At 49.9% G+C, this 27,976-nt stretch overlaps 1 protein-coding gene across 2 annotated transcripts; it reads left to right on the forward strand.

Moving 5' to 3' along the window:
• The first annotated feature begins 13,133 nt into the window (after positions 1 to 13,133).
• On the forward strand, positions 13,134 to 23,739 carry PTMA (prothymosin alpha). Of its 2 annotated transcripts, none has more exons than XM_063306301.1 (5): positions 13,134 to 13,417; positions 17,498 to 17,569; positions 18,263 to 18,356; positions 22,074 to 22,147; positions 22,835 to 23,739. In XM_063306301.1, exons 1-5 carry the CDS (start codon positions 13,373 to 13,375, stop codon positions 22,880 to 22,882), a joined length of 333 nt encoding a protein of 110 aa, XP_063162371.1. In that variant the 5' UTR covers positions 13,134 to 13,372; the 3' UTR covers positions 22,883 to 23,739. The 2 variants fall into 2 exon arrangements, with proteins under 2 accessions (XP_063162371.1, XP_063162370.1); XM_063306300.1 differs by having other exon boundaries at positions 13,135 to 13,417; positions 18,260 to 18,356.
• Positions 23,740 to 27,976: the final 4,237 nt, after the last annotated feature.

Genomic DNA, 27,976 nt, shown 5'->3' on the forward strand with positions numbered 1-27,976 from the left:
TGCTGCAACTGGAAAATTTTGCCCCCCTCCCCTTTTTCTTTCCTTCTGCCAGAGTGAGAAAAAGCCTGAGGCTCTGAGTCACGTGAACACACCAAGGCAGTGTAAGAAGACCAGGTTAGGAAACGGTGGAGCGTGTGCCCTTTTGCACAACTTTGCCGTTCTTGCACCTTTGCCCGTCCCATGCAAGGAGGCCTCATCGTAGTCATCAGCTCTCCGAGTCTCAGGCAAGTGAAAGAAGGCATTTTAGACATGGAGGAGAAATTCCACCTTCCCCGTAAAAACATTGCTCTCTGCGGGGGCGTTGGGCTCCCCAAGGATGCTCAGCGTGAACATTCATTAAAAATAATTGAATGTTAGGGAAGCCTTTCAAAGGAGACCTGCGTCTCACGTGAGTGGATTGTCCAGAAATGGAAAGAGAAGGTTGAAAAGCAGCCAGGTTGACAAGGGAAAATGGGCAAGCTGTTATCGTAAACAGCCCTTATCTTCTGCCCCCCTCCTTTTTTTGTATTTTCAGGGTGCCTTCAGAGATAGGGGTTGTAGAACACAGCTTCTCTGGGGCCTTTAAATGTCAGCGCTGCAACCCGACATGGCAGTTATGATTACCTTAAAGCAGTGTTTCTCAAGCTTGGCAACTTTAAGAGGTATGGACTTCAACTCCCAGAATTCCCCAGCCAGCATGGCTGGCTGGGGAATTCTGGGAGTTGAAGTCCACACCTCTTAAAGTTGCCAAGCTTGAGAAACACTGCCTTAAAGGATTGGCAGCCCACAAGCCTTTTTGAATCCCCACCTCTGAGTTTTAACCTTGCATTATACATAGCCTGCCTATAATATTGATTTACATTATGCATGCCTGCTAATATTTTTATAACATTGTAAGATTGATTTGATATTTTTGTCTTTGGCTCGCACCTTTATCATCACTTTTTCTTTAAAAAATGTTTAATATAGCACCAAAAAGTCTGCAGAAGGGGAGAAAGATCAATCTGGGACCAATTTCCTGTGGGAGAAAAAAAAAATAGATTGCTTCTTCCATTCAGACACCTCCCAATTAATAACTCCCCTATTAATTCTCTGCTCTCCTTCCCCCAGAAAAAGACATGGTAAGGACAGTCCCTGCTGTAAGGAAGTATTAACTGCATAATCCAAAGAGTCTGAGCTACTTAATGACTGGGTGAAATATGCATACATTTGCACACTATAAATCGACGGAATGAAATATGCATACATTTGCACGCTATAAAAAAATAGTTGCAAAATACTCTCAATAATTATGTTCTTAGAGAGTGTGCATGTGTGTGTGTGTGTGTGTGTGTGTGTGAGTGTGTGTGTTTGTGTGCCACTTCTGCCTTCCCAGTCTTTAATACATCTGCCCCAGTTCCAGATTCCTCTTCCATCTTGGTCATCAGGATAGCTTCCCAATCAGAAATGGACTTTAACACAGTCTTTCCCAACTTGAGTTTTTTCCAGATGTGCTGGATTTCAATTCCAGAAGCCCTCGCCAGGTAACTGCTTCATCTGAAGTCTCTATTTCTCGTGCTCATCCCAACAGAGAGGATCAAGATGCAAAATTTAAAATGACTATCAGTTAATTTCATCCTCAGCTGACCTGTTGTCCATTAGGTATCATTTGGAGTCGGGGGCGCCTTAATTGAAAGAATTAAATTACATTATGTTAAAAATAATTTTAAGGCAAAGAAGGGTGGAATTCAGATAATGCCTTTTTCATTCCTCTGGCAACAATGGCTCAGAGCTTTATCAAGAAAACACTTTCTAGGAAAGGGTGTTTTGCAACTGTGTTTTTCACATGCAGGATACCGGACAGCTGCATTCATACAACATGATTAACTTGGTTACTTTATTAATCGCAGATTTGGAAGGGACTTCAGAAGTCATCAAGTCCAACCCCTGCACACTGCAGGATTCACTGCACCATCCCTGATAGATGACTATCCAGCCTCTGTTGGAAAACCTCCAGCGGAGGGGAAGAAACCACTCCATGCACAAACCTACCCTACTGACCGGCAGCTCTTGAGATGTTCTTCCTAATGTCTCTTCTGTGTCTACATCCTTAAAGTTTCACCCCATTCATTTGAATCTTCCCTTCTGGAGCAAGCGAGAATAAGTCCAAACCCTCTTCAGAAATTTGAAGAGACCTATTGTGTCCTCTCTCAACCTTTTCTGCAAGCTAAACATCCCCGATGTTTTGTGTCCTCTCTCAACCTTTTCACCATTCATTATAGGACTTGGTTTCCAGTCCTTCTACCATCTTGGTAGCCCTTCCCTGGACTTGCCCCAGTTGATCAATGTCCTTGTTAAATTGGGGTGTGCAGAATTGAATGCAATATCCGAGTGAGGTCTAACCAAGCAGAGGAAAATGGGATCATTACTTCCCGTGATATGCACTCAATGTTCCTCTTGATGCTCCTCAAGATGTTGTTGGCCTTCTTTGCAGCTGCATTACACTGTTGGGACACACTGAGCTTATGATCTACTAGTCCACCCAGGTCCTTCTTGGGTGCTCAAGTGCTGCTCTTGGGCCAGGCTTCCCCCAGGAAAGAACTGTTTTCTGGGTTCACACAATACATTGAACCATATACTAGCTACCTGGGCTGAGTTCATACAACATACTAAGCCAAAAATAAATCTAGGCAAGGTTAGTCCAAACCAAGTTTAGCATGTTATGGAAATGCAGGGGCTAAGTCTTTAACTGTCCTGCTTAAGCGTGTTGTATGAACACAGCCATCGATCTAGAGGGGTTTCATTCCCTTTCCCACACTGTGGACCCACCACATGGAAGTTCAACCAAAAGGGCCACCTCAGGGCCCTTCTGCGCAGTGTGGTCACCTGCGAGGGCATAATGTTGAGATGCCACCACTTCCCAATCCTTTCAACCCAGTGTTTCTCAACCTTGGCAACTTTCAGATGTGTGGACTTCAGCTGGCTGGCTGGGGAATTCTGGGAGTTGAAGTCCACACATCTGAAAGTTGCCAAGGTCGAGAAACACCGTTTTAACCTGTAACAATCCCAGAGACATGGCGCCACAGCAGCTTTTCTCTATTAGAGCTGTCCTGGTATTTTTCTACAGTCCTCAAAACAAGCATATACAGGGTGGGCTCTTGGCTGCTGATTTTACAGTACATTCTCCCCTTTGTCAGCTTCAGGGGCGTCTGCTGCAAAGCAGGACGAGTTATGCCAGCTCCTCCCTCCCACGATGATGTCCCTTCACAAGCTCCTCCTTTTGCATGCCTGCATTGTGATGCTGCTGCAGGGCAGGGCTTGCATGGAGATGCCACTGCACATACTCAGACGTCACGAAAGCTCATTTGTTCCTTGCTCACCGGCAAAAAACAGGCCAGCCCACAGGCCCAGCTAACTTGTTTTCAGTTGGTCGTTCCTAATTACCGGTCAAGAACAGACTGGATACAGCTTGCAAATGCTGGCCTGTTTTTTGCCGGCAAGTAATAATTAGAGTACAGCTAGTCCTCCACTTACAACCATTAATTTAGCGAACGTTTGAAGTTATGACAGCGCTGAATGGACTTACAACTGGTCCTTGCCTTAGGACTGTCACAGAGTCCCTGCGGTCATAATTCAGGCACTTGGCAACCAGCCTGTATTTATGATGGTTGCAGCATCCCGGGCTCACATGATCGTCATTTGTGACCTACCCAGCCAGCTTCCAACAAGCAAAGTTTCGCTTAAAAACCACACAATTCACTTAACGGCTGTGGTGATTCACTTAACGACCATGGCAAAAAGTCGTAAAAGTAGGTGTGACTCACTTAACAGCAGCCTTGCTTAGTAATGGAAGTTCCAATCCCAATTGTGGTTGTAAGTCAAGGACTACCTGAATGTGTTCATATGTAAGTATACACACACACGCATACTTTTTTTCTCTGCTTGGATTTTTAAAAAAAATTCTGGGAATCAAGTTGTGCCAATGGACTTCCCTGGCTATAGTGTCGCACCCAGGCACTTTAAGAAGAAGACTCAGTTAGTTCATACGGTGTTCTTAGCACTTTGAGACCGGCTGCGATGGGGAGATTGTGGGTCAGTAGTTCACACTCCAGCAGCCCAACTTCCATGACTCTCACTAGCATGACCCCCGTGCCCACCAGTTAAGACGGCTGATAATGGTCCGATCTGCCACAAGGTCTGCAGTGATGCTCATTTTCTGAAAATCTTGGGGATGGTCCAGCTTGCTGTAAACGTTCCTCTTCTTTCTTTTTTTCCTTTTTGCCTGCCAGTCTGGCAAATCCTTACCACCTTGGGAAGCCTGGCTGGCCAGTACTTTTTTTTTTTCCTGGTACGCTTCTGTGCTTTTAACAGCTGCAATGCTGGCAGAGCTCCAGTGAACCAGGCTTTCTGCATAATTACATGCACTTGCCAGAAGAGAAGGGGGGGTGGGGGGAGCACCTTCTGAGTTTCTGCTTCTTGCACAGAAGGCTTTGCCAAAATTGAGCTGGCTCATCCCCTGCGAAAAGGAAGTCGAAGTTTTCACGCTTCTGCCAGAGAAAGACTTGTTTCCTGTCACTTCCTAACTTTGATGCAGTGACTGTCTCACACCACCAGAGTTAAAATCCCGGTGGATGCATTCATACTACGTACTAACCTTGATTTTAAAAAATTTTTAGCATATTTTGCAAATCCAACCCTGCCAGGTTAGTAGAGGTTTTAAAGCAGTGTTTCTCAACTGCAGCACCTTTAAGTTGTGTGGACGCCCAGGCTGGCTGGGGAATTCTGGGAGTTGAAGTCCACACATCTTAAAGGTGCTGAGGTTGAGAAACACTGCTTCAAAGTATTAAGCCAGCCCAGAAACTTGGTTACTTCCAAAGCCAGCTTAAGCTTGATGAGTAAACAAATCCAGGTTTGTACAGACCTCTTTAAATTTTATTTTTAAGATCTTGAAATAGGCTGCTCACGGACATAGGGAGTGCCTTATTTTGAGTGAAAACAGCTGCATATTTGTTCATTGTCAAGCAAAGTTTTGGACATAGGTCTTAGATTTCAACCCTCTTCCAATATGCCAAGAAGTTTCGGCATATAAAATTAACACTTTCTACACAGCCCTTTCTAACATGTTCATGTTACTTCAGCTTAAGGCACCACTGCCTTTTAATTGGATTTTCCCCTGGCCAGCTCCTCTGCTGGTTAACACACCAAAGTATGCCGGTCAAATCGGAGGACAGATTAAAATATTTGAGGTCTTTTTTGTTTAAGAAAATGATGTCCCGTATGCGAAATAGGAGTATACAAGAGAGCAGGCTCAGCAACCTTTTTGTGACTGGGGGCCGATTATTCAATTTTTCAGTGGCCAAAGGCTGGGATGAAGGGGGAAGAAATGAAGGAGGAATGAGTGGGTTGAGCTAGTTATCGGTGGAGGGCACTTAAATTTTCAGAGGCTTAACACACATCTACTCTGCTGGCGTTAGAACACTTCTGGACTTTTGCCACTGATAATCGGAGACATGATTTGGAAGGTGGCAGAAAAGATGTCAAAGATGGCATAGCCACTGCAACAGTCGAGGCTTGGAATATTTTCTCCCTTAACTGAGCAGAACTTGGAACCATGCAAAGAAAACTTGCAGGCCTATTGTGAGAGGCAGCATCGACTTAGGGGTGAAGATGAGGACACTGGGAGACCCAGGTTCGAATCCAGTGTTTCTCAACCATGGCAACTTTAAGACATGTGGACTTCAACTCCCAGAATTCCCCAGCCAGCATGCTGGCTGGGGAATTCTGGGAGCTGAAGTCCACATGTCTTAAAGTTGTCAAGTTTGTGAAACAATGTTCTAATCTATCCTCAGCCATGGAAACAGCCTAGGCTTGATGTTCTCGGGAACAACAGGAGGAGGGGGTGCCATGTATGCCACACTGAGTTCTTGAATGAAAATCTAACAAATAGATAAAGACCGTGACTCACACTCCCACCCATTTTTCCATTATGTATACGTAACAATAGCTGTCAGTGTCCTAGGGTTGGCTCAGAGTGTGTTTTTAACTCTTAAGGACAAGTTCACCTGAGGTTCCATGGGCTAACGACAACCATGGTTTAATATTAACCTAGTTTAGCATTGCTGCACACTTGATTGATTCTGTGCCATCAAGTTGTTTTCCACTCCTAGTGATCATACAGAGCAGGGTTTCTCCACCAGGGTTCCGTGGCACCCTTGGGTTCCACAAGAGGTCACTAGGGGTCCCCAGGAGATCACGATTTATTTAAAAAATGATTTCAAATTCAGGCAAGTTCACATTAAAGAGGTAAGTTTCATTCTTTATTTTTAATTTAAGAACACTGTGAATGCATATCTACAGGCCTATACAGTATGTGAAACGAATATAATAATTTTGTAACCTCTGGCCTATCTTTGAGCCTGAATGTGCAAGGGCTCCCCGAGGCCTGAAAAATATTTCAAGGGTTCGTCCAGGGTCAAAAAGTTGAGAAAGGCTGATATAGATAGATCTTCTCCAGGATGATCTGTCCCCAACATTTCTTTCAGGTCTTCCAATGGCGCCCCATCGCCGCTGTCACTGAGCCCCTCCCCCTTGCTGCTGGTCGCCCTCTTCTTCTTCTCTTTCCTTCCACCCTTCCCAGCATCCGAGCCTTCCCCAGAGAGCCGGGTCTTCGCATAGTGTGTCTGAAGGAGGCTCATTTGGGCCTGGTCATCTGTGCCTCGAGTGAGACCTCTGGGCTGATTTGTTCGATGGTCCAACGCTTCGTTTTCCTGGCTGTCCACAGTATTCCCAGGAGTCTTCTCCAACCCCAAGTTCAAAGGGGTCAACGTCCTTCCTCTCCTGCTTTTTCAAGGTCCAACTTTCGCTTCCATGGAGTGTCGCAGGGATACCATGCCTTGCACGATTACAGACACATCAGGGCATCTGGAGATCTTCCCCAAGGCCTTCATGGCCACTCTGCCAAGTGCTCGTCTGCAGTGTATTTCTTGACTGCTTCTTCCTTACCCTTGAGGGTTGATCCACTTCAATTCTAAACTTTCCCTGACCTGGTTAAAGGTGGTGTGTGAAGACAACAAGGGCCTCTTTGCGCTCACCTCAGCCGCTCCAGGGAAGGAACACTGAAAGCTGCTGTGCGCCTACGGATCCAGATGCCGGCTACTGTTGAACCCCCAGGAGCAGGGCCAAGGGTGAAAAGATGGTAACCTGACATCTTTGCAGCTGCCGAGCCTGTTTCACAGCTTTTGAAAGCCTCGGGGATTTGGGAAATACAGAAGCGCCCCAGCCCCACGCGGCTCCCGGTTTGGCAAGGCGAGGGAACGGCATGTCCGTGCAGCTTCTGGGAAACAGAAGCTTTTGGGTTACTCCTATTTTGACATAACCGGTAATTTTAATTTCCAGGAGCTGGATTTACTGAAGTGTTTCGGTGACTCATGAGGATTGCTTTGAAAAGTCAGAGTGGTGCCAGGCAGCACTGAACTAGCTCCACCAGCACCAGCAGCTGAGGAGAGCAGCTAAGAGGGTTCTTTTCATTTTCCTCTCCAACGTGGTTGCAACCATAAGCTTTTGCTCACGCTGGCGGTCCTGTTAGTCCTAGCCAGAGGCCTCTGGACCTTTGAGCGGCTGGGAGGAATTGCAGCCTTTGCCCTGGGGACCCACAGCACCAAATGGGTAAGGTGACATTTACCAGTAACAACAACATTGCTGTGTTCTGCTATTACTGCATAAGACTAGGCAAGCTTCTGAGCTACACAGGATTCTTCTGCACACGCAGAAGGTGGCAATGCCTGTTTTTGTTACACTGCACTCATCTGGTCTTGGAATTAAATCCAGGCAGAGGTCTGAAGGAGGCTTGGACATCTAGAACTGGAACACCAGAGAGCCCTGAATAGGTTACACAGCCCCAAGAAACAGAAGGAAAATATTGCTGTGTTGGCACTGAGTAGAATTAGGATTGTCTGCAGCAGACGGAGTAAGCCATCTAAAGGTACAAAATTTCAGGACTGTCTTTTTCCTCAAGCCCATTCCCAAAGTTGCCACTGGATTGTAATATTTAACACAACGGAAGACTGTTTCTAAATATACGGGGAATCATTGCGTCCAATTAATTTTGTTTAACTTCAGAGATGATTCAGTTAAACCAAATTTCACCTTGCTCCTGTTTCTGCCCACTCCTTTGTTCTGGCTCTACTTTGGAACATGCGGGTCCTGGCATGCCAATCAAATAGTCTATCTGCTAACAAAAAAAAAAATCCTCTCTTATATTTTATTTCCCTTCCCTTATTTTTGCAACTAGATTTTGATATATACTCAAATAACGGTGCTCACAAGCAGATGCATTCATACAAGATGCTAAAAGGTATTGGGCAGTGCTGTTGGGTGGTTTTATGTCTCAGCGCAAATCTGCGCCTTTTGATTGGTTCACATTTCAAAATATTGTGCAAACCCAGAAACTGGGTTAATTCATTAAGCGTATTAAATAAAGACAGACGGTATTTACCTGAATGGAAGACTATTTTTTTTCCTTCAGGATAATTTATTCCTAAAATGAAAAGGCAATTTTTGATTCATTGAAGATAGATAATAGTCAGTTATTTTGTCTCTCACGTCTTTGGGATGGGATTGTTTTCAATCCAGGGATATCTTTCAGGAAGTAAATAGGCTATTTATTGTTGGATGGAATGTTAACAGGAAAATGGATATTCTTCTCCAAATCTCAGCCCAAATCCCCTGTTTTGGGCCTGACATCCCAAAGAAACTTACACCAATAGAATGGAAAAGGTTTTGTGACCCATCTGATTCCAGTGGAACAAGGAAGGAACATTTCTCAAAAAAAAAAAAAAAAAAGGTTAGAAAATGCCTGAATTGTTTTTTATCTGAAATACTCAAAGGATGTTTTATACCCAGTCCTTTTCTTGGATTGCAACTAAACAGCACTCAGTGACAAAATTAATTAGATTGTTTCGAACCACTTGGTCTGTTTTCTGCTATTGGAGGAATTTAGACTTTTTCTAGGCAAATAGGTATATTAAGAGTTTCAAGGCATCTGGTTTTCTGTTTTTTTTTAATTATTAAGTGAAAAAACATGCCATCAAAACCCAGCAATTGACCACTGAATTTCAATGAAGCAGATGTGCAGGTTCTGCAGGGTTAAAAATTGGGATTCTTTCTGTAGTCCTACATCTCCTGGTGGTTTTCCATCAAAAGGATAACCAGGCCTGACTGTTCAGCTTTGTGGATTCAGCCCAAAAGAGCTCCATGGTGCTACTTGGAGCCTTAACAAATACTACTGTGAAATGAACTGAGAGGAATCACTTTTTGATGGATCTTGGAGGATTTTTGCAATGCCGAGCTGTGGTCGTGAGTCTTACTGAGCATTTAACCTGTAGGTGGATTCATCCAATGTTAACCAGCTTACACACATGCACTAAAGAGGCGCAGGGCTGTCTTCACAAATTCACGTCGGGAGACTAGATCTAAGGCTAAACAATTCTGCAGGAACAGAAGTCTCAGCTAATGCTTCACATCTGCCTGGCCAAAAACACCGCTTGAAAACCGCACCACCTGCTACTCTTCAGAAGAAAATAAGGTTAATGCCAAGTGAACTACCTTCAGGAAGGGCATCGGCTATGTCTTGGCTAGGGGTGTTGTGTGAATCTAGCCGCTGGCTTTTGTCTTTCAGCAAAAGCAAAACCAGATTGCTTTATGATTCCTAACATTGGCTAATTTACAATCCCACCCCTAACATCTTCCTCTGGCCCCTTTCCTTTCAGTGAAGTATATTGATTTATTGGATCCCATAGGTGTGTGTACCAAAAATTGCCAAGTTTTCAACCAGCTGCTCAAAATATGCCACTGACATTTGCTGGGTCTGCAGGAATAAGAGGGGGATATTGTTAAAAACTGGAAATAAATACAAACAGGTTACAGTTGATTTGTACAGCTATAGAGAGGCCTCTTGGAAAATTGTCCATCTGAGCTGGATGTACTTGCAAAAGGCCAGGATTTATTTATTCTTAAAAGACCACAGTCTTGCAGAAGGAAGGATTTTTTAATAACACACTTAATTTGGTTACTGGATTTATCCAATTCCTGGATTTACACAGTGCCTTGAACCTTGAGCTTTAATCAGTGTTTCTCAAACTTGGCAACTTTGAGAGACTTGGACTTCAACTTCCAGAATTCCTCAGCCAGCCTTGCTGGCTGGGGAATTCTGGGAGTTGAAGTCCACGTCTCTTAAGTTGTCAAGTTTGAGCAACACTGCAACTCATTCTCTGTTGTTTGTAAGGACGGAACAAGCAACAAAATGCACACCCTCAGGAGTGTCTCCTGGAGTGGGGTGTTGCGTCCATGCATAAAAAGGGGAGGGACTTCTGCATGTAAAAAAGGGCCACCTTCACACCTGTGAAGATTCACCCTTCACAGCTGCCTTATTGACTTTCTGGACCATCATCCCACAGCTGGCCTGGCACATGGGGGGCCCAAGGAGTCAAAAAAATCAAGATGGCAGCCATGTAATCAAAGCCCCATCCCTTTTTATGTACATCCCAGCACACATAAAAAGGGGCGGGATGCCAATCACATGGCTGTGGCTGTCTTGACTTTTTGGACCCCCCTGCACAACTATGTTCAAATAACACAAGATGTCCAAATAAATTCCATTAAAGTTTAATACAATGGCCTGATTCACACATTAGGTTGAGATAAGGGCTAAGTTCCCACAATATGCTCAGCCACGGATTTCTCAACCATGTTTAAGCCTAGATGAGCCTGCTGCACTAACTCAGTCACTGGCCAAGAATAGTCCCAGCAGATGAACATGAGCGTTAAAAATGCTTTGTGATCACCTTGGTTGTGTGTTTGTGACTTAGCATTTTGCACAAACCCAAGTTTATAGTACAATGTGCTGCATTACACAACCCAGGTTGTGGGGTGGTTGGTGGAACTCAGGAGCCAGAGACGGTGGGCTCCCTTCGCGGGAGGTGTTCAACGAGAGGCTACGTGGACTGCTTCCGTTTAGATTTCTGCATCGAAGATAGGGTGGGATTGATGCCCTCGAGGGTCCCTTCCCATTTTAGCCGCTCGCGAGTTCAAAGGGATCGCGCGCTGCACCGAAAATAAGAGCTGAAAAACGACTCAGAGGTGACGTTTGTCGTCCGGGACTTCGCACATTGAACGTTTCCAAACTTTTGCAAAATCAGAAACTCCGCAAAGGCCGCAGTCGGACGTTTTTCAAGGAAAGGTGGCAGGACAGAAAGACCGCAAAAAAACCACACAGCACTACAAAGAGTGCATCCGAAGACAGCGCCGCATTTTTTAAGTAGCCCGCCGAACAAAAAGCAACAATTCACCCCGTCGATTGCGACCAACCGGCAGCCGCGCGCCAGCCAAGAGCTTCTTGCAAGCCAGCTCCGTTCCACTGAGACGTACTTATCCAGGCGTCCCGGTTTTCCTCTGCACTTTTAATCATGAATGGCACCAACGGAGTCCAATGAAACGCCGCAAAGCGTCAACATTGTGTTCGCTCGGCCCTCCTGGCGAATGGTAACCGTTGGGGCTCAATGTCCCGCCTTCCGTGCTCCTGATTCGGGCTAGTGCATCGGCCATGTTGAGTGTGGCACAAAAGCAACCGAGTCGGCCTGAGCCTTTTCGCCCGATCTGAGCGGTCGCCGCCGGTCCCGGACACCGAGAAGGAGAAGTTTGGGCTGCAGAGAAAGCGGCTGCGTGGGACGCGACCCATTGGCTGGCTCGGCTGCGCGATGGCACCGAATGGTATCTTGGGCAAGGGGTCCTAGCGCCATCTTAGGTGTGGCAGGTCCTGCCGGCCTGCCCTCTTCCGCCACCCCCATCGGTTATTCGAAGGGGGGGCGAGCCCATTTTCGCCCTCTGCATCCCGAGGGGATGGAATTCGGGGGAGGTCAGACGCCCCCCCGAGAATGCAAAATTCGCCCACTTTTGCAAACCACCTTTGCGGGAACGCGGGGCCGCGAACCCCTCCCCCCCGTCGCAGCCTTTTCCTGTTTCCTCGGGGCGGGGGGCCTGCTCTGCGCGAGCTCCTTCTTTCCAAACGGGCCGCTACAAGCGCTTCACGTACAAGCCTCTTTGCACGCTAACTAACGGAGCGGGGGGGGGGGGAGGCACCATTTCGCCGGCTTCACTTGGCTTGGCCGGATTCCTCGACGGGGGGGGCAACGTGTGCCCAAGGCGGCGTTAAGTTTTGCGAGGGCTGTTGCAGAGACGGCCCCCGCGTCGGGCTCCCTTCCTTGCAAAGCGAGGAGCCGCACAAAAGGCAAAGCGCCGCCTGGAGAAGGCAGGAAAGCAGGTTCCTTCCCCCTCCCCGGTCGTGGGCAGCCCCGAACACGCGGGCGAGCGTTCCCACGTGCGCGGCAGCTCCGCTCCGGGGCGCCCGTCAGCCAATCGCGCGGCTCCTCCGCGTCCGGCCCCGGGAGGGAAGGAGCGCACGCTGGGAGAGCGGCTCCGACGGGGCCGCGCAAGTCCTCCCCGTTTGCCCCGGCGCGCCCGCGCAAAGACACGCTTCGGGCAGAAGAGGGGGCTTTGGCGCCGCGCAGCCCCGACGGCGCCGCGCGATCGCGCTCCCCACTCGCCGGGGACGCTCCCGGGCTCGGCTACAGCCTTCGGTCCCCGGGGATGAAAGAGGGCGACGGGGACCTTGCAACTGGGGGTACGGAGCGGGGCAAGGCCCGTCTGGGACGGTTCCTCCTCGACCTTGCTCGTCCGCTCCGTCTGCGGGCGCCCGCGATACTCCGTCGGGCGCCGCGTTCCAACAATACCTGCCGCCTTGCACATGCGCCCTCGCGCTCTGCAACCCCCCCCCCCCGTTGCAAGAGTGCGGGGAGGGCTCCCGCGGGGACAGGCCCCCTTTCACTGCGCGCGCTTTGCAGCGCCTCCCTCCTGCGCGCGGGTGTTTTGCAAGCAGCCCCCGCCCCCCCTTCCCCTCCTGCTCCTCCTCCGCCGCCTTGCGCGGCAGCCGGGCGCAAACTCCTCGCGCGCGCTGACAAGGGAGGGGGCGGATCGCCCTGGACGGCTCGCAGCAGCCTTGCCCATTGTTCGTCCCTCGGCCAATGGCCGCGCCCGGCTTCTCCCGGGCCACCCAATCGGGGCCGGCGAGGGGAGTGCGCGCGCCGCCCACTAATCTATATTAAAGGCGGAGGCACCGCGTGAGCCCTCCACTGGCATCCAAAGCCATCTTTGTATTGTTCCTGTCCCGGGTGTCAGGCTGGGTCATCGTCGCGGGGCTTCGCTCTTCCTCCTCGCCGTCGCTGCCGCCGCCGCCTCCTCCTCCGCCTCCCCCCCGCCGCGTCTCCCCCCCCTGCCGCGTACGCGCCCTCGGACCTGTCTCTGCCGGGGCTCCCTTTTGTAGTGAGCTTTCCTCCGCCGCCACACGACTCCCCCGCCAGCCATGTCAGACACAGCCGTGGATACCAGCTCCGAGATTTCCACCAAGGTAAGCCTGGGCGGGACGCCTCCGCTGCCTCCCCGGCCCTTCTTTTCCCGGGGGTCCTCGCACCGGCAGTGCCGCCCCCCGCGCCCCGTGGAAATCCGCGTCCGAGAGTGTGTCTGTGCGGGCGGGCGGGCGTCCCTTGCGCTTTCGCTTCCCCGTAACGCGCGGCGGCGTGCGCCCGGTCTCCGCTCGGCTTCCTCCTCCCTTTGTTTGGGGTTGGCTCCGCTCTTTCGCCGCTTCCCGGCTTCTTTCCCGCTGGCCGGGCGGGCGCGCGTGGGTCGGGGGATTTTCGCCCCCGAGGGGGCGCCCGGAGCGCCTCCGGAGGAGGGCAAGCAGGTTCTTTCGCGAGCCGTCGCGGGCTTTTTCCGCGCTCCGCTGGGGCTCGGAGCGACGAGGCGGCGTTTCGGGAGAGCTTCCCTTTCAAAGGCGGTGCGGGGCTTTGACAGACGCGGCAAACTTCAGGGGCCTTTTGTGGAAGAAAAGCCGAAAGTCGCCGGGAGCGGAGAGGCGGCCGGCCGGCCGGGCGGGCACGATGGAGGCGGCGGGCGGCTTCCTCGCCCGGCCGCTCTCCGCACCTGAAGCGGAGCGCGGGGCTGCTTCCTGGCTGCTGCCCCTTCGGGGGCAAGTTGTGCGTGTCCGCGCGCGCCCCCTCGTTAACTGGCTCTGGCTAATTGCACGGAAATAACTTCGCGACCCCGCTTGCCGGGATAAAATCGGAAGCGGTTTGCCCGGGAGGGGGGGCGCCTGAAAGGGACTCGTCTCTGCTCGGGGATCGGAGCCGGCAGCCGGGTTGCGGCCCTCCGGCGCGCTTCTTTGTTTTCGCGGGGCGGAGGAGCGAGCGCGGCGCGTCGGCCTCCCGGCACCGTCCCGGTGAGCCGGGCAGCTGCTTTGCTCGCCCCGTCGCCCCCTGGCAGCCCCCTCCGTACCGGAAGGGTCCCCCTCCCCTGAAGAGGCAGCCATTCCTGGACGGGCTTCCGAGGACCCCGAATCCGAATTGAAAGGCGAAGGGAAGCGGCTGCTGGGGCGGGGGTGTTTTGAGACCGCCCCGCTATTCCAGGGGGGGGGCCTTGAACTCGGATGGCCTCAGCCCCGCTCCCGCCCCCATGTACGGGGAAAGCCGCGCTCCCCGGAGTTTCGGGGGGAAGGAGGCGCCGGGAGGCAGAATGAAGCTTCGCGGCGGAACTCGCGCGCCCCGGCGGGGGGGAGGGGGGGAGGGGAAGGGACGGACGGGGATCCGGGCTGCGCGGAGACAGCCGGGCGATGCTGCGCGGCGTTTTCCGTGCCCCCCACCCCCGAAAGGCAGGGGGTGGGAACGTGCGGATCGTTCCGACCCCCGCGCGCCGGACCCCTTCGCGGGCGGCGGATACAATGTAGCAGCCGCCGGGTACTTTGTGCCAGGCGGGGGGCGCCCGGGAGATCCTCCGGCCTCCGGTCCCCTCCTCGACGGAGCTTAGGGCGGCGAGGTCGTTCCGCAGTTCCGGCCCCTTCCCGGGTCTGAAGGGGCGGCGGGCAGCCCCCGACCCGCCTTGCCCGGCTCCCCCGCGCCCCGCTTTCCTCCCGGCTCCGGCCCAGCCCTGCGTCCGCCCCGCTGGGATTGACCCGGGACCTGGGGGGTGCCATTATCCTTAGATCCCACCCGGACCCCAGACGGGGGGGGGCTCCGCTCGTGCAAAGGGTCACCGCCGGGGCAGGTTGCAACCTGCGAGGCTGGGAGCGGGCAGGGCGAGGTGCAACCTGCGGAGATGGAAGGCGGGTCTCCCGGGGATTCCGGATTCGCCTCGACCCTTGGGGAGCACGGAGCTCCCCTGGGAGAGACACTTGGGGGGGTCGACCCCGAGCCTATTTTCGGTGCTGGGGAAGCCTTGCGCTGTGTACCCCCTCCCTTTCCTGCTCCCGGCATCTGGGCATTAAAATGCGGGGGGAGCTTGAGATTGATTTCCCAGGCGGGCGGCGGCTCCTCTCTCCAGCGCCGCCCCCGGCTGTCTGCGGCCGCAGTAAACAGCGAGCGAGCGAGCGGCAAGCCAAAGCCGCCCCACCACGTGCTGCTTTCTCTTTTTTCGCCTTCTCGGGTCCCCGCCCGCGCAGCGCCTCTTGGGAGTTGTAGTTCGCTCTCGGCCGCTTCCTTATTCCTAGACTGCGCTCTCCCGCTGGAGAGAACTACGCGCCCCGGCGTACCTTGGGAGTTCGGGCCCGACTGGCCAATCGAAGTGGCGCCAACTGTGGCGCCAGGTTTGAAATGGTCCAGAGCGCATGGCCCTACCGCCGGCCACGGACCCCCTGCTCGTGCGCCCCCTACAGGAAGGAGGATTTTGTTACTGCACGCTTGGTTTTTATGGGCCTTTGAAGAGCAAAACAACAAAAAAAAAGGCACATACTCTGCCTAATTGGGAAATGGGGACAGAAGCACTTAAGAAGGCCTGCAGTTAATAACTGGTGCATTAATGCATTTGGCAGTGTGTGTTCTTGGCTAAAAGCTGCAGAGGTACTGGGGTGTATTTGTGCCTGTTTGCCTTATGTCTCCCATTTTACTGCCTGGATTCTCCCGTTAGTAAATGGCATTCTTGTAAACTGCTCTGCCAAGTGGCTTCTGTATTGATGGGAGCATTAATAAAACATGTGCATCCAAGATACGCAACGCCAGGTCTTTGCAGGATTTTCTTTGACTAACATGCAGCACGTTCTGCCTTGCCTAATCACAACTTCAGGAACATCCTTAGCTGTGTTGTGGCTGGTTGTGAAGCAGTAAACAGCTTTGCTTATAATTACAGGGAGTCCTATCTAGTTCTGTCAAAGACATAAACATTGAGTTAAAGCGTGTTGTTGCTTGTAAGCTGGAGGCGGCGGTGGGTGATTTTCTAGGAGAGACTGTCTAGGGAAAAAGGAAAACAAAGTTGGGTTGTGCTTGTGATCTTGAGATGCATTGGAGGCAGGCATGGTTTTCTGGCCTTTGGATAAAAAGCAAGTCTAGCTTGGGATAAACCCACCCTATCTGACGTTATAGCAAAGTTCAAAGTTAGGAAATTGTATTCTTTTTCAGTGGCATTTGATGCTTTCCCGCCACAGAGCAGGCAGTTTGCTTTTTAGAACAAATATCTAGGAATTAGAGATCATGGACAAACTGCCTACCAACCCAGCTTTTGTAACTATGCCGAAGCGAACCTACTCTTAACAGTAGGTCAGAGCTGGCAGCCAGGTTTTAAAAAGCAAATTACTGAGCCTTGGCCCCACTTCCGCCACCGTTTTGTGGTCCCAACAAGAGGCACGTGGGTAAGATCGCTGGATGCTTTTGGGGCAGCGTGGTCTGAACCCGCTAATTGGATTCTGCCAGAAGCTGTTTGCGATGCCTCAAGAGGTCTCAGAAAGCGCCCTTGTGTTGCGCGTTGAATCTCCAGGAAGAAAGGGGGCTTCCTTATTTACGGCAGAGCTGCGCACGCACCCTGTCTGCGTGTTAATGCTGTGCTCCGTGGAGAATGGTAAAGAAAAGGTGGCGGTGCCAAGCCTGCCTCTGGCACCTTGTTGTTTTTCTCGGAGGCAGCGAGGAGCGTGTCTGCCGAAGGCTGCTGAATTGTGTTTATGCGAGGACTCCCTCCCCTTTCCGGTGGGGAGCTGGCGGTGTTGTTGTAAGTCTGTAGTGCCCTTCTTTTTCCAGCTCTGAACGCAAGACTCAGCGCAAGGGTTTGGGGGGAGCTTCCCAGTGGCAGGTCACTGCCTTGCCAAGGAATTGCATGCTCAGCAGACCGTTTCTAGAGAGGAGGGCCCCATTTCGCCCCTTAAGTAAAACTGCATAACAGGCCTCCTTTGCCTTGGAGAGTTTAGAGGCTTAAGGACTGGTCGAACCCTGATGTTCGTCAGTGTCTTGACTCTGGGGTTGTGCCTGCCGGGATTAACGAAATTGGGCCGCAGAGAAAGCTGAAACATGCAAGTCAGCTCCTATGTGGTTGTGTTGTGTTTACTTTTTTCCCACTTCCCTTGTTTGGGGAGGGAAAGGGGGTCCGACATTCTAGCTGCCTGGGAATAACACAAATCCTGTTGGAAGGCTGGAATCCTGGTGACTCATTCTGGTTTATTTCTGCCCCTTTTAAGGACTTGAAAGAGAAGAAGGAAGTTGTGGAAGAGACAGAAAATGGCAGGGATGCACCAGCCAATGGCAATGCTGTAAGTATCTTGGCTGGAATGAAGTAGTGGGGCTGATAGGAAGAGCTGGGGAACCTAGATTTAATTTCCTAGGCAGTAGGAACTTTGAGCAATCCCATTTTTATTTTCCTGGCCCTGTTGTGGATTCCTGGAGAGGGCAGGATCGCTCCTTTGGGGTCTCGCTGAGCAGTGCGTTGCCCTCTTCACACAGTCCTCCAGACCTGGCTGAAATAAGTGGGGCAATTAAGGGTTTAGAAAGCTGTGGGGGACCCAGTCCTTGTAGAGCTTTGTAGAACCAGGTCATCGGCCTAGGCCATCAGAAGTTAATCTACGTGACCCTAGCGTGTTCTGCAAACACACGGCAATTCTGCTTCGTTAACTCAGGTTTACAGTGTTGTGTGAACCCAGAAAATTAGCCCCTGTCCCTTCTGTGAGGAAGGAGGGCTGTTCCACGTTTCAAACATGTTATTTATTTAGAGAGCTTAAGGGGATTCTTTACATCAAATAGGGAAATGTGGCTGGCCCAAGGTGGTTTGGCTGCTAGGAAGACAGTTGTAGTTAAATAGACAGAAGGTTTGTTGAAGATGTTTGGGGGGGTGGGGGGGTCTCTTAGCAAGCCCTGCCTGCTCTGTAAGTGCCACGGAGTTTGGTCACCCTCCGGGTGAGCGGGCTGGTGGGCTCCCTATTTTAAGTGTGTTTCATTTCTACAAGGAGAACGAGGAAAATGGGGAGCAGGAAGCGGACAACGAGGTAGATGAAGAAGAAGAAGAAGTTGGCGATGACGAGGAGGATGAGGAAGAAGGTGACGGTAAATTTTCCTTTTCTGGTCTCCCTTCCGGTATTGGCTCAGGGTTCTGGGTATTAGTCAACCTGGCTGGGGGGCACCCAGTTGGAGAAGCTTGCTATGATTGACTAGACAATCCGTGACCTGTTGGGTGATTGTTTCAGAGATATTTCCTTACCAGATGCTCAATGCATTCAGCAGTGGCAGAGCTTCTAACACAGGGTTCCTCAACCTTGGCAACTCTAAGTTGTGCGGACTTCAACTCCCAGAATTCCCCAGCCAGCAAAGCTGGCTGGGGAATTCTGGGAGTTGAAGTCCGCACAACTTAGAGTTGCCAAGGTTGAGGAACCCTGTTCTAACAGACTGCCTTCTCTGAATGTCTCTTTGAATTTTTTAGAAATTTCCAGTGATGTCTCTGGCTTGAAGTTAGCCCACGTTGAACTGTACACCAGAGTCAAACATCAGGAGTTGACCACAGGAAATGTTTTATGTCATTTTTATAAAATTTGCCAAATTTCAGTTCCATGGGGGTCATGACATTCTGTAAGTTAGCCCATTTCAGATACCTTGGTTCGAAAATTGTTGCCTATAATGCACCGGTTCTCCCAGTTAAAGGTTAGGTAAAGGTAAAGGTTTCCCTTGACAGTTGTGCCCGACTCTAGGGCGCGGTGCTCATCTCCGTTTCAAAGCCGAAGAGCCGGCGTTTGTCCGTAGACACTTCCTCTGTGGTCATGTGGCCAGCATGACTAAACATTACGCCGTTACCTGCCCGCCAAAGCGGTACCTATTAATCTACTCACATTTGCATGTTTTCGAACTGCTAGGTTGGCAGGAGCTGGGACTAGCAACGGGCGCTCGCCCCGTCACGCGGATTCGAACTGCCGACCTTCCGATCGGCTGGTCGGCCAGCTCAGCGGTTTAACCCGCAGCGCCACCGCGTCCCAACAGAGTTTTAATAGTATATAGATTGTGTGGAGGGCACTGGCTCCCCCTGGTGGCTATTCCGAGTTAGAGCACAATGAATGAGTCAGTTTAGCCTTTCAGCCAGTTGGGATGATCTCAGCGTGAGAAAAACAGCTAAATAGGATTGTTTTCGTTTGCAAAACTGGTGCCAAGACCTGGAGTTCACAGAAATGTCCAGGTAATGTCCAGGAATTGAAATCAGCTGTTCATTTACATCTTGCCTCCTTCTAAAGGACTGGGGTTTGTTTTTTTTTAACCTTTTCTACTGATGACCATCCCAGTAGGTAGGCTCAGACTACTCATGGCTAAATGGAGGCTTAAACTGCTGCCTCTTTAAAACCAGAACTGTTGCAGCGCCCTCATTCGAACTAGGATTCTGCGTAGAGAAAGCGTTTGCAGCTTCCTTCCAAACTTGTTTGCCTTCAGGCACGGAGGAGACCCTTTCTGGAGCTTCTGTTGGAGCTTAACGTGCAGCTTAACGTATATTAAGTTTTTAAAGCACCCAGTAACCAAAGCTTGTCTGGGCAGTTTTCAATAAAGCACGCTAAATGCAGTGTCAACAAAAGTATATATGCCAAGGTCAGATAAAATGCAAAATGAAAACACTGTGCAAACTAGGTGGCTGTTCAGGATCTGAGGTGATAGGTGTTAAATATAATTACAAGCCGTTCAAAAAGCCTGGAAAGGGGGCACTGAGACGATGCCGGTGGGCTCCAGCCAGGCTTCTCCAGACAGGGGCTTCCATAAGTGGGCATCACCATGGTAAGAGGTCTGCCTTGTAGAGATCCACTGCGCCTCCTTGGAGCAGGCTGGAGGAGAGCTATTAATGCCGGCTGGGCAGGATTTTTGCCTTTAAGACGATGCAGGTGCATCCTTGCCCAGCGCAAGGTGCAGAGTCTGTAATTCGCCATTCCTGGGCTGGCACCTTTGCAGTGGGTGGACGTCAACTCCCGGGCTTGTAGGGAATGATTGGAGTTGAAACCCAACATACCAAGAAAACACCAAGTCGGGGATAGCCATAAGGGTCAACTCCTGAAGCTTGCAGCCTCCCATCGGGTGTTCAGGGTTAATCTTCGTGGTCAGAAGGCTGGAAAGAGAATAGAAAGAAACAGGTCCTTTTTCCCCACCAGGGGATAAGTGACGCTGCCCTTTCCTTGCGTGGGATCTCCAGCTGTTCAGACGGAGGGGAAAATGTAGCACGGCGTTCCTGCTATGCTCAGCTGGCTTTGCACGGAGTCCTTCCTTGATGCCATGGGCTGGAAACCTGCAAACGTTTGGCGCTTGGAATGCCCGGCCATTCCCTTGCTCCTCAGCTTGGCTGCCACGCCCTGGCTTTTGTGCCAGCTGGAGGATGCCCACAAAGTGCCAGCTTCCAGACTTGCTAAGCCAAACCTGTTCCCGGCTAGGAAGCTACCCTGCCAGGGATTAGGAAGTGGCTGGCTCCAACCAAGCCCCTGAAAATCCTGCCATCCAAAGCCCGCTGGCATCCAAGCTGCTGTTTTCCATCGCCGGGTGCCTGTCGTTGCTGGGTGGGGACCGTTGCCTGGATACGCCTGCTGATGGGGGAGAGCAGGTTGGGAGCCAAGCTGGGAAGCCACGGGGATGCGTCACACTGCCAGCCGCTGTGTCCTTCCTTCCCCCTTGGCGGGTCTGAGTTGCTCCCTCCTGGGATTTGTATCGGGTGGGGAAAAGTTACTCTCCGGTGACCCTAATTAATCTCTCAGATCCCAGTGACACTTAAGCCAGATTATTGGCCTCTCTGTGGAGGGCAGATGGGCCCACTTACTTAAACCAAAGAGCTTTTAAGGCCACCCCGCAGTGCTGCAGCTTGAAAAACCTGGGGGTGGGGAGGTCTTCCCTCAACCAGATTGGGCTGTCTCCGACCTGGTGGTGGTTTTATCCTTTCCCGGATCAAGTTGCATTCAATTCTAGCTTTTCTTTCCTCTCTCTTTCTCTGCACGAGCTTGGGAGGAAATGGGAGAACCCAAAGGCGGGATCGTTTGAAAGCTTGTGCCCAAACGAGCGAATTCTGGCTCTCGTCCCTCGTTAAAGAGCAGGGAACAGACGCAGCAATAATGCGGTTTTGGCTGAGCCACGTTGTTGGCTGGTGGGGGTATTGTGTGGCGTTAGCTGGAGGAGCTCCAGAGCGTGTTCGTCCTAGGTTCTGTATTTCTCATCAAGAGTTTCTTCTCCCCGCAGTACTTGAGCGTAAGGAGAGCAGGGGTTCCCTCTCAAAAGTTTATTTGGTTAACTCTTATCCACACCCCCTTTGCAAGGATTTGCGCAGTCAGAATAAGATAGAATTGACATTCAGTAACAATTACACGCATGGGGGAAATGAATTGTTGAGCGTTCAGCGATGCTTCCACCCCATCTCCATATTTTTGATGTGCCTTTCTAGCAAAGGGCTTGCTGTTGTATGTATTTGGAGAGGAGCAGGGCTGGGAGGTGGCGGTGGTCTGGCCTCCCCCCGGCACAGCTGGGCTTGGGCATCCTTCCTGGAGATTTTCTGCTTCTGACTGCCAGTCTCTGGAGAAGGAAGGAGAACATTCCTTGCGTGTGCTTTGCAACTTCCTGTAGGCATCTGGTTTGGCCTGAGGACAGGAAACAGGATGCTGATTTAGATGGCTCAGCCTTTCTCTCCTTTCTCTTTGGGGAGCTGGGGCCCAACCTGCTTTGAGGGCCCCAGGTTGGGGAAAGCTGAGATCGGCCTGTAAGGGATGTGAGGATGGAGTTTGTGCCAGTAGCTTTTTTTCCAGAACTGTCCTTCGTTTCCAGGTGAAGAAGAAGATGGTGATGAAGATGATGAAGCTGAGGGTCCCACCGGCAAACGGGCAGCTGAGGATGATGAGGTGAGGGACTGCCCCAACTTTAGAAGCCATTGAGATTCATGGCCTTAATTTCAACACACAGGACCTTGTCTTTGAAAGTCCTGGGTCCCAAAACACTTGCTGGCTGGGCCAGAACCCAACCTGACTCTAGTGGCCAACCAACATCCTTTGCGGGTGATTTTCCTGCTGGGGTCTCTCAGATGCTGGACACATTTATAAACTACACGCCCAGGATCCTTCAAAGCAACGGCAGTCAGCAGATAACCCAAAGCATAAGCTGTTTAGTGCAGAGTGTTCTAGGTGGGTTCCTCAGGGTGGCTGAGGAAGATGGGGGATGTAATCTGACCCAGATGGAAAAGATTATGGAAGTCTGTTAGAAAAAGGCCAGCTGCAGAGAACCAAGTTTTACATAATGTGATGGAAGAAAATGGGATGGCTTGTTCATGAAGGTATCTGGGTGTATGAAAGGATACGTCCTTTTCCTGCCCTGCTCGGTATGCCAGTGAGAAATTCTGCTAGACCGGGAAGGTGGTCGGGTGCTCCTGCTGTTAAGCTGCCGGAAAATACAGGGAAGTGGATCTGTCACGAAAGCAAATTTCAGGAGCAGAAAGGTGCCCGTATTGAACAGGGGACTTTATGGTCCTGAAAACTGCCTTCCTGGTCCGGGCTTGCGAGCTGACCCATCTCACCCTTTCGCCTTCTTTGCAGGACGATGACGTCGATCCGAAGAAGCAGAAAACTGATGAAGACGACTAGGAAGTAGAATAATAAAGAAAAAACACATTTTTTTTTAAACTTAAAAAGAGGAAAAAAATTTTTAAAAGGCCAGCGTGACTTACTTCACCTTTGAAACTTCCTGTTACAAAATATGTCCCCTTGTTGCTAATGGTCACCGTCATAAAGTAGAGCAAAAGAAAGCCCTGTAAAAGCCGGCATAGAGCTGCCACTTTTCCAACTTGAAAAAAATAGAAGTGAAATCTTCCCTTCCCCATCGCAGGGAGGGGAAAGTTGGGTGATCAAGTCTCTGTCCCTCCCCTCTTCCCTCCCCGCTGAAAACTTCAAGGCCCAGCTTGCTTTCTTAAAAGTAACTTTAAAGGAGAATTTGTTTGTATTTTTTATTTACATTTTATATTTTTGTACATATTGTGATGAGGTCAGCCATTTTTAACGCGATCTCCGATTGACCAAAAGGGGGGCTTTTGAAGTGCGTTTTTTTCCTCTGTTCCTAAAAACAAAACAAAACAACAACAAAAAAATTCTTGACTTTACTTGTGGTGTGACCATGTCCAAACCATTATCTCAAAGGAGGAGGAGAAGAAAAGACCTTGTAAAAAAAAATCAAAAATGCAAAAAAAGTCCAACCTTTATTACGAGCATTCCAGTAACACTTTTTTTGTGTATGTACTTTAGCTGTACCATAAGTAGTGGGTTTGTATGAGATGGCAAGGCCAAAGATTAAAAAGGGTTTTTTTTCTTTTTTCCTTTTTGTTCGTTCTTTTGTCTAAGGAGTTGCTGTTAATTTTTTTTTTTTTTTGGCCTGTTTGATGTATGTGTGAAAACAATATTGTCCAACAATAAAGCGGAATTTTATTTTGCTGAGTTGTTCTAACGAAGCTGGTTGCACAAACGCTGTGTAGTTTTTTTTCCCCTCCCTCTCAGAGTAAAATTGCCCCATCTTATTGATGATTTAGGAAATGGTTTTCATAAAGGAAGTAAAATATTAGATTTGGGGTATTCAAGATCTCAGACAAAGGTAATTTCAGATGTTTTGTCCACCCCATTATGGACTGCACCCCCTGGTCACCAGCATGGTGATTACTTGTTTCTTATTTTTAACCATTTTAGGAATACGCATAAAATCATTTAGTGCTGCACCCCGTACCGCGCAATTCCTAGTGCGCTGCAAGTGAAAATAATACTTGCAACCCTTTGGAGCATTCACTCGAAGGAACTGGGAGTCTTGGTTTTTGCAGAACATGCCCAAATTCCTGGTTTGCTGCAATAAAATCTTGCACAAAAGGGTAGCAAAGTGGGAGGTGTAGGTTGCAAGGAGGTGTTACTAAAAATTAATTTGAAGCAGGGAAACGTAGAGATGGGAGAAGATAAAACATCAAGTCATCGTCTGCAAACAGTGCTACCGTACATCTAAAACAATATTTTTGGTGCCATTTCGGGCTTGTTGAGTTCTATAAAGCAGTGATTCTCAAACTTGGCAACTTTAAGATGCGTGGACTTTAACTCCCAGAATTCCCCATGGTCACCATGAATCAGTGACTGCGCTGTTCTATATGCGGGGAGGGGCAAAAAGGTCAAGATGGTGTTCTGGTTGCAACTTCCTTGTCCCCCAGGAACCCCAGTATATGCTTTTGGCAACCCAAGGTTTTTCCAACAAGCAGTATTTCAGTTGAGTTGGAAGCTTTTTTTTTTTTTTTGGTCCGACTTCTGAGGAAAACGGCTGCATTTCCAGGGGCCCTGAAGCCATGTTCCCTCAAGATGCCAACCTTGGTTGGTGTTTTAAACAGGGTGAGTTTTGAGGTGAGTTAGCACTTGGGCAAACCCAGCCCTTTTCAATTGTGGTTCAGCTTATCGTGGAATTCCCACATAATGGGAGTGAGTTTGTCCTGGAAACAGCCAATTACATACCCTGAACTTTGGTCAAACCCCAGGCGGGTTGGGATTTTTCTCAGAAGCCCCCATTTGGAGGGCAGCAACTTGAAGGTGACAACAGTTCATAACCCAGGTTGTGGCTAAAAACATGGAAACCTGCATTTCTCCCATCCAAGAAGAGGGTTCCCTGTGGCGCAGTCAGAGCGTTGCAGCCCAGGTCTGGCAGCTCCGCACTAAAACCATCCTGCAGCGGTGAGGTGCCGGGGCGGGGGGATATTGTCTAGTGCAGAGGAGGCTATACCTTTTTTGCTAGTTGCAGAGCTTCCTGGATAATGTTGCATCCAGTGGCAGCTGGAGGAGTCCAAGGAAGAAATAAAGCACATCAAAATGCAAGTTTGTAGTTCTCATGAAAGTCTGTATAGCCCATGTAGCTTCATACTGACTTGAAATGCGAGTTTTAAAAACTCTTGTTCTATTCCTTGGGGTAAAGAAAGTGGATCAGAAATGCTGTTCCTTAAAAAAAAATACATATTTGAGAGTGCATATTATGTAAATGAATAAGTTCCCAGTTGGTTTAATCCAGTGTTTCTCAAACTTGGCAACTTTTAAGACAGGCCGACGTCAACTCCCAGAATTCCCCAGCCAGATGGGGAATTCTGGGAGTCGATGGCCGCCTGTCTTAAAGTTGCCAAGTTTGAGAAACACTGGTTTAATCAAACAGTATTCCTTTATGATTCTTCCAAAGGGGGGTGGGGGGGGGCTTGTCCCAAAATTAATTTTAGCAAAGCAAGTGATTGCAAAGATACAGAAAGCAAAATCAGAGGAAGACTTCTAACTGGGTGATTGGGGGCCAGTTCCTCTCTCAGCCCAACCTCCCTTACAGAGTTGCGGTTGGGGGGCAAAATGGGAGGAGGGAGTGCTATGTATCCCACCTTGAGCTCCTGAACAAAGGACAGGAAATAAATCTGACAGTAAATAACCAAGAAATCAAGAGCACAGCCAAGGTCAGGCCATTGTGTGAATGCGCTGACCCCCTTCGGCATCCGTGTCTGGCAGATGAACTGCTATGAAGCTACTCATCAAATGAATAGTTGAAATGCCAGCTGCTCATTTGATGTGTTCACCACTACGCTTTTCAGGAATCGGGTTGAAGATGCAGCCAAACTCAGCTCTTGATGATTGATGCTTCAGTGTGTCCCCCTCCAAACTGGATCATCTGAGTAGACCACGGTTAAGTTAGCCACAGGCGTTCATGTTGCCCACACTAAGCCACTGGCTTGGAGAGGGCATGAGACTCTACATTCAGTGCTTCCAAAGAAAAATGAGGTCACACATGAAATTTAAGCTTCCAAGGGAGGAGATTTCAAGAGGTAAATGGGAAGCGGCCTTTTCTCGGCTTCCTCTTGTTCTACTCAACATTTTCCCCCAGTGCCCTCCCCCCATAAAAGTTATTAGCCCTGTTACAGGCATATGCATGTCCCCACTTAATGACCATTCGTTTAGTGATGGATCAGACTTACGATGGTGCTGAAAAAACTGACTTACAACTGGTGCTCACACTTAGGACCGTCACAGCGTCCCTGCAGTCATGTGATCGCAATTTGGGCACTTGGCAACTGGTTCACGTTTATGACCGTCGCAGCATCCCGTGGCCATGTGATCGCCATCTTCGATCTTCCCGGCCTGCTTCTGGCAAGCAAAATCAATGGGGAACCACATGATTTGCTTAACAACCACATGGTTCACTTAACACCCACAGTGATTCACTTAACGGCCACCAGAAAAAGGTCGTAAAATCAGGTCTGATTTGCTTAATGACCGCTTTGCTTAGCAACCAAAATACTGGTCCTAATTGTGGTCACTAAGTAAGGACTACCTGTAGTGCAGCAGACTGGGAGGGCCCAGGTTAGGGAAGAGGGACTTGTCTTCTCTCCTGAGAGCAATCGGGGGCGAAAGTCACAGCTACTCAGAACATTGCAGAGATGGCCACCTTGGCATGTGGACGGCTTGCATTTGGTCCTGCTGCACCTCTTCTGGAAAAATGTCCCAGATCCCCACAAAGGACTTCCATCCAGTTCTGTGCTCTTAATGCCTGCCAGATTCTGCTTAGGTTTGCTAAGAACCAGGGAATAAATTCGATCTGCGAGGAAAGCAGAGCAAGGGCAGCCGGGAAGCTTTAACTGGGACAAATCCCCAGCTGAGCATGGCTCAAAAAATATAGGGCAGGAGGAAAGGGGAGGGCTGAAGGAATTTGCATTGCAGAGGGAGCAAAGACATCCGGATGTTGTTCTCTCTCTCTCTCTCTCTCTCTCACACACACACACACACACACACACACACACGTGCCCCAGCAGGCCACTGGGTTCCCACCTCGGTGCTCTGATAAAAAGAAAGGGAGGGTATGCATTTAATCATTGAATACAATCCAATGAAATAAGTCAAAGCCACGGAGGGAGCGGGGAGGTGTCACAGTCTATTAAGCCAGGGATCCCCAAACTTTGCAAAAGCGGTGAATTCATTTGTGTGACCCCCCCGCCCCCAAGGAATGAAAATAATGATTTCATTAGGATTCAGCTTGGGCAATAAATAAATATGCCCTTACTTTTAAGAATTCCATTTTAACTGATTCCCCAAATACAGCAAGGAGCGAACCTTGCAATATTGTAGAACTTTTGCGCTGGAGCGGAACAAGCAACCACATTTTCAGCCAAACGTTTTAATGAGGAGGGGATGCGCTGGCCTCATTTCCGAAAGCTGAGCCTGGCTTCTGAGACAGTCCTTAGCACTTCTTGACCCGTGTTGATGCTGGATTAATATTTGTTCTCAGCCGCCTCCTACAGCCCAGCTCGAACGAGTCTATCACGTTATGCAAAGACCTGAATCTCTGGAAAAGGCTCTGATGCTGGGAAAGGCAGAAGGAAAGAGAAGAAGGGGATGGCCAGCAGCAGGGGGAGGGGCTCAGTTGCAGTGGTGATGGGGGCACCGTTGGAAGACCTGAAAGAAAAGGTTCGGGAGAGATTGTCATGGAGAAAATCTATCCCAGTGGTCAATAAGAGTTGACACCAATTTAATGCTGCATAATCAATCAATCAGTCTAGTCTGCTATTACATGCTGTCCAGGATCCTGGGGGTGCATGTGTTATAAATACTTTAAATAAGCAAACAGTAAACCAATCAGATGCTGTTATTTGTTGTCAAGCGTTGCGACCAATCCATCTTGCTTTCAACATGGAGCTGGGGCGG

The sequence above is a fragment of the Candoia aspera genome, chromosome 6 (assembly GCF_035149785.1).
Source record: "Candoia aspera isolate rCanAsp1 chromosome 6, rCanAsp1.hap2, whole genome shotgun sequence".
In the NCBI taxonomy this organism is placed as follows: domain Eukaryota; kingdom Metazoa; phylum Chordata; class Lepidosauria; order Squamata; family Boidae; genus Candoia; species Candoia aspera.

What these genes read in the sequence shown, in the direction of transcription:
- PTMA (XM_063306300.1), top strand. Translation starts at nt 13,373, where the DNA reads ATGTCAGACACAGCCGTGGATACCAGCTCCGAGATTTCCACCAAG. An exon ending in GCTCCGAGATTTCCACCAAG is followed by an intron (nt 13,418 to 17,497) that starts GTAAGCCTGGGC and finishes GCCCCTTTTAAG; the next exon opens with GACTTGAAAGAGAAGAAGGA. An exon ending in GGATGAGGAAGAAGGTGACG is followed by an intron (nt 18,357 to 22,073) that starts GTAAATTTTCCT and finishes CTTCGTTTCCAG; the next exon opens with GTGAAGAAGAAGATGGTGAT.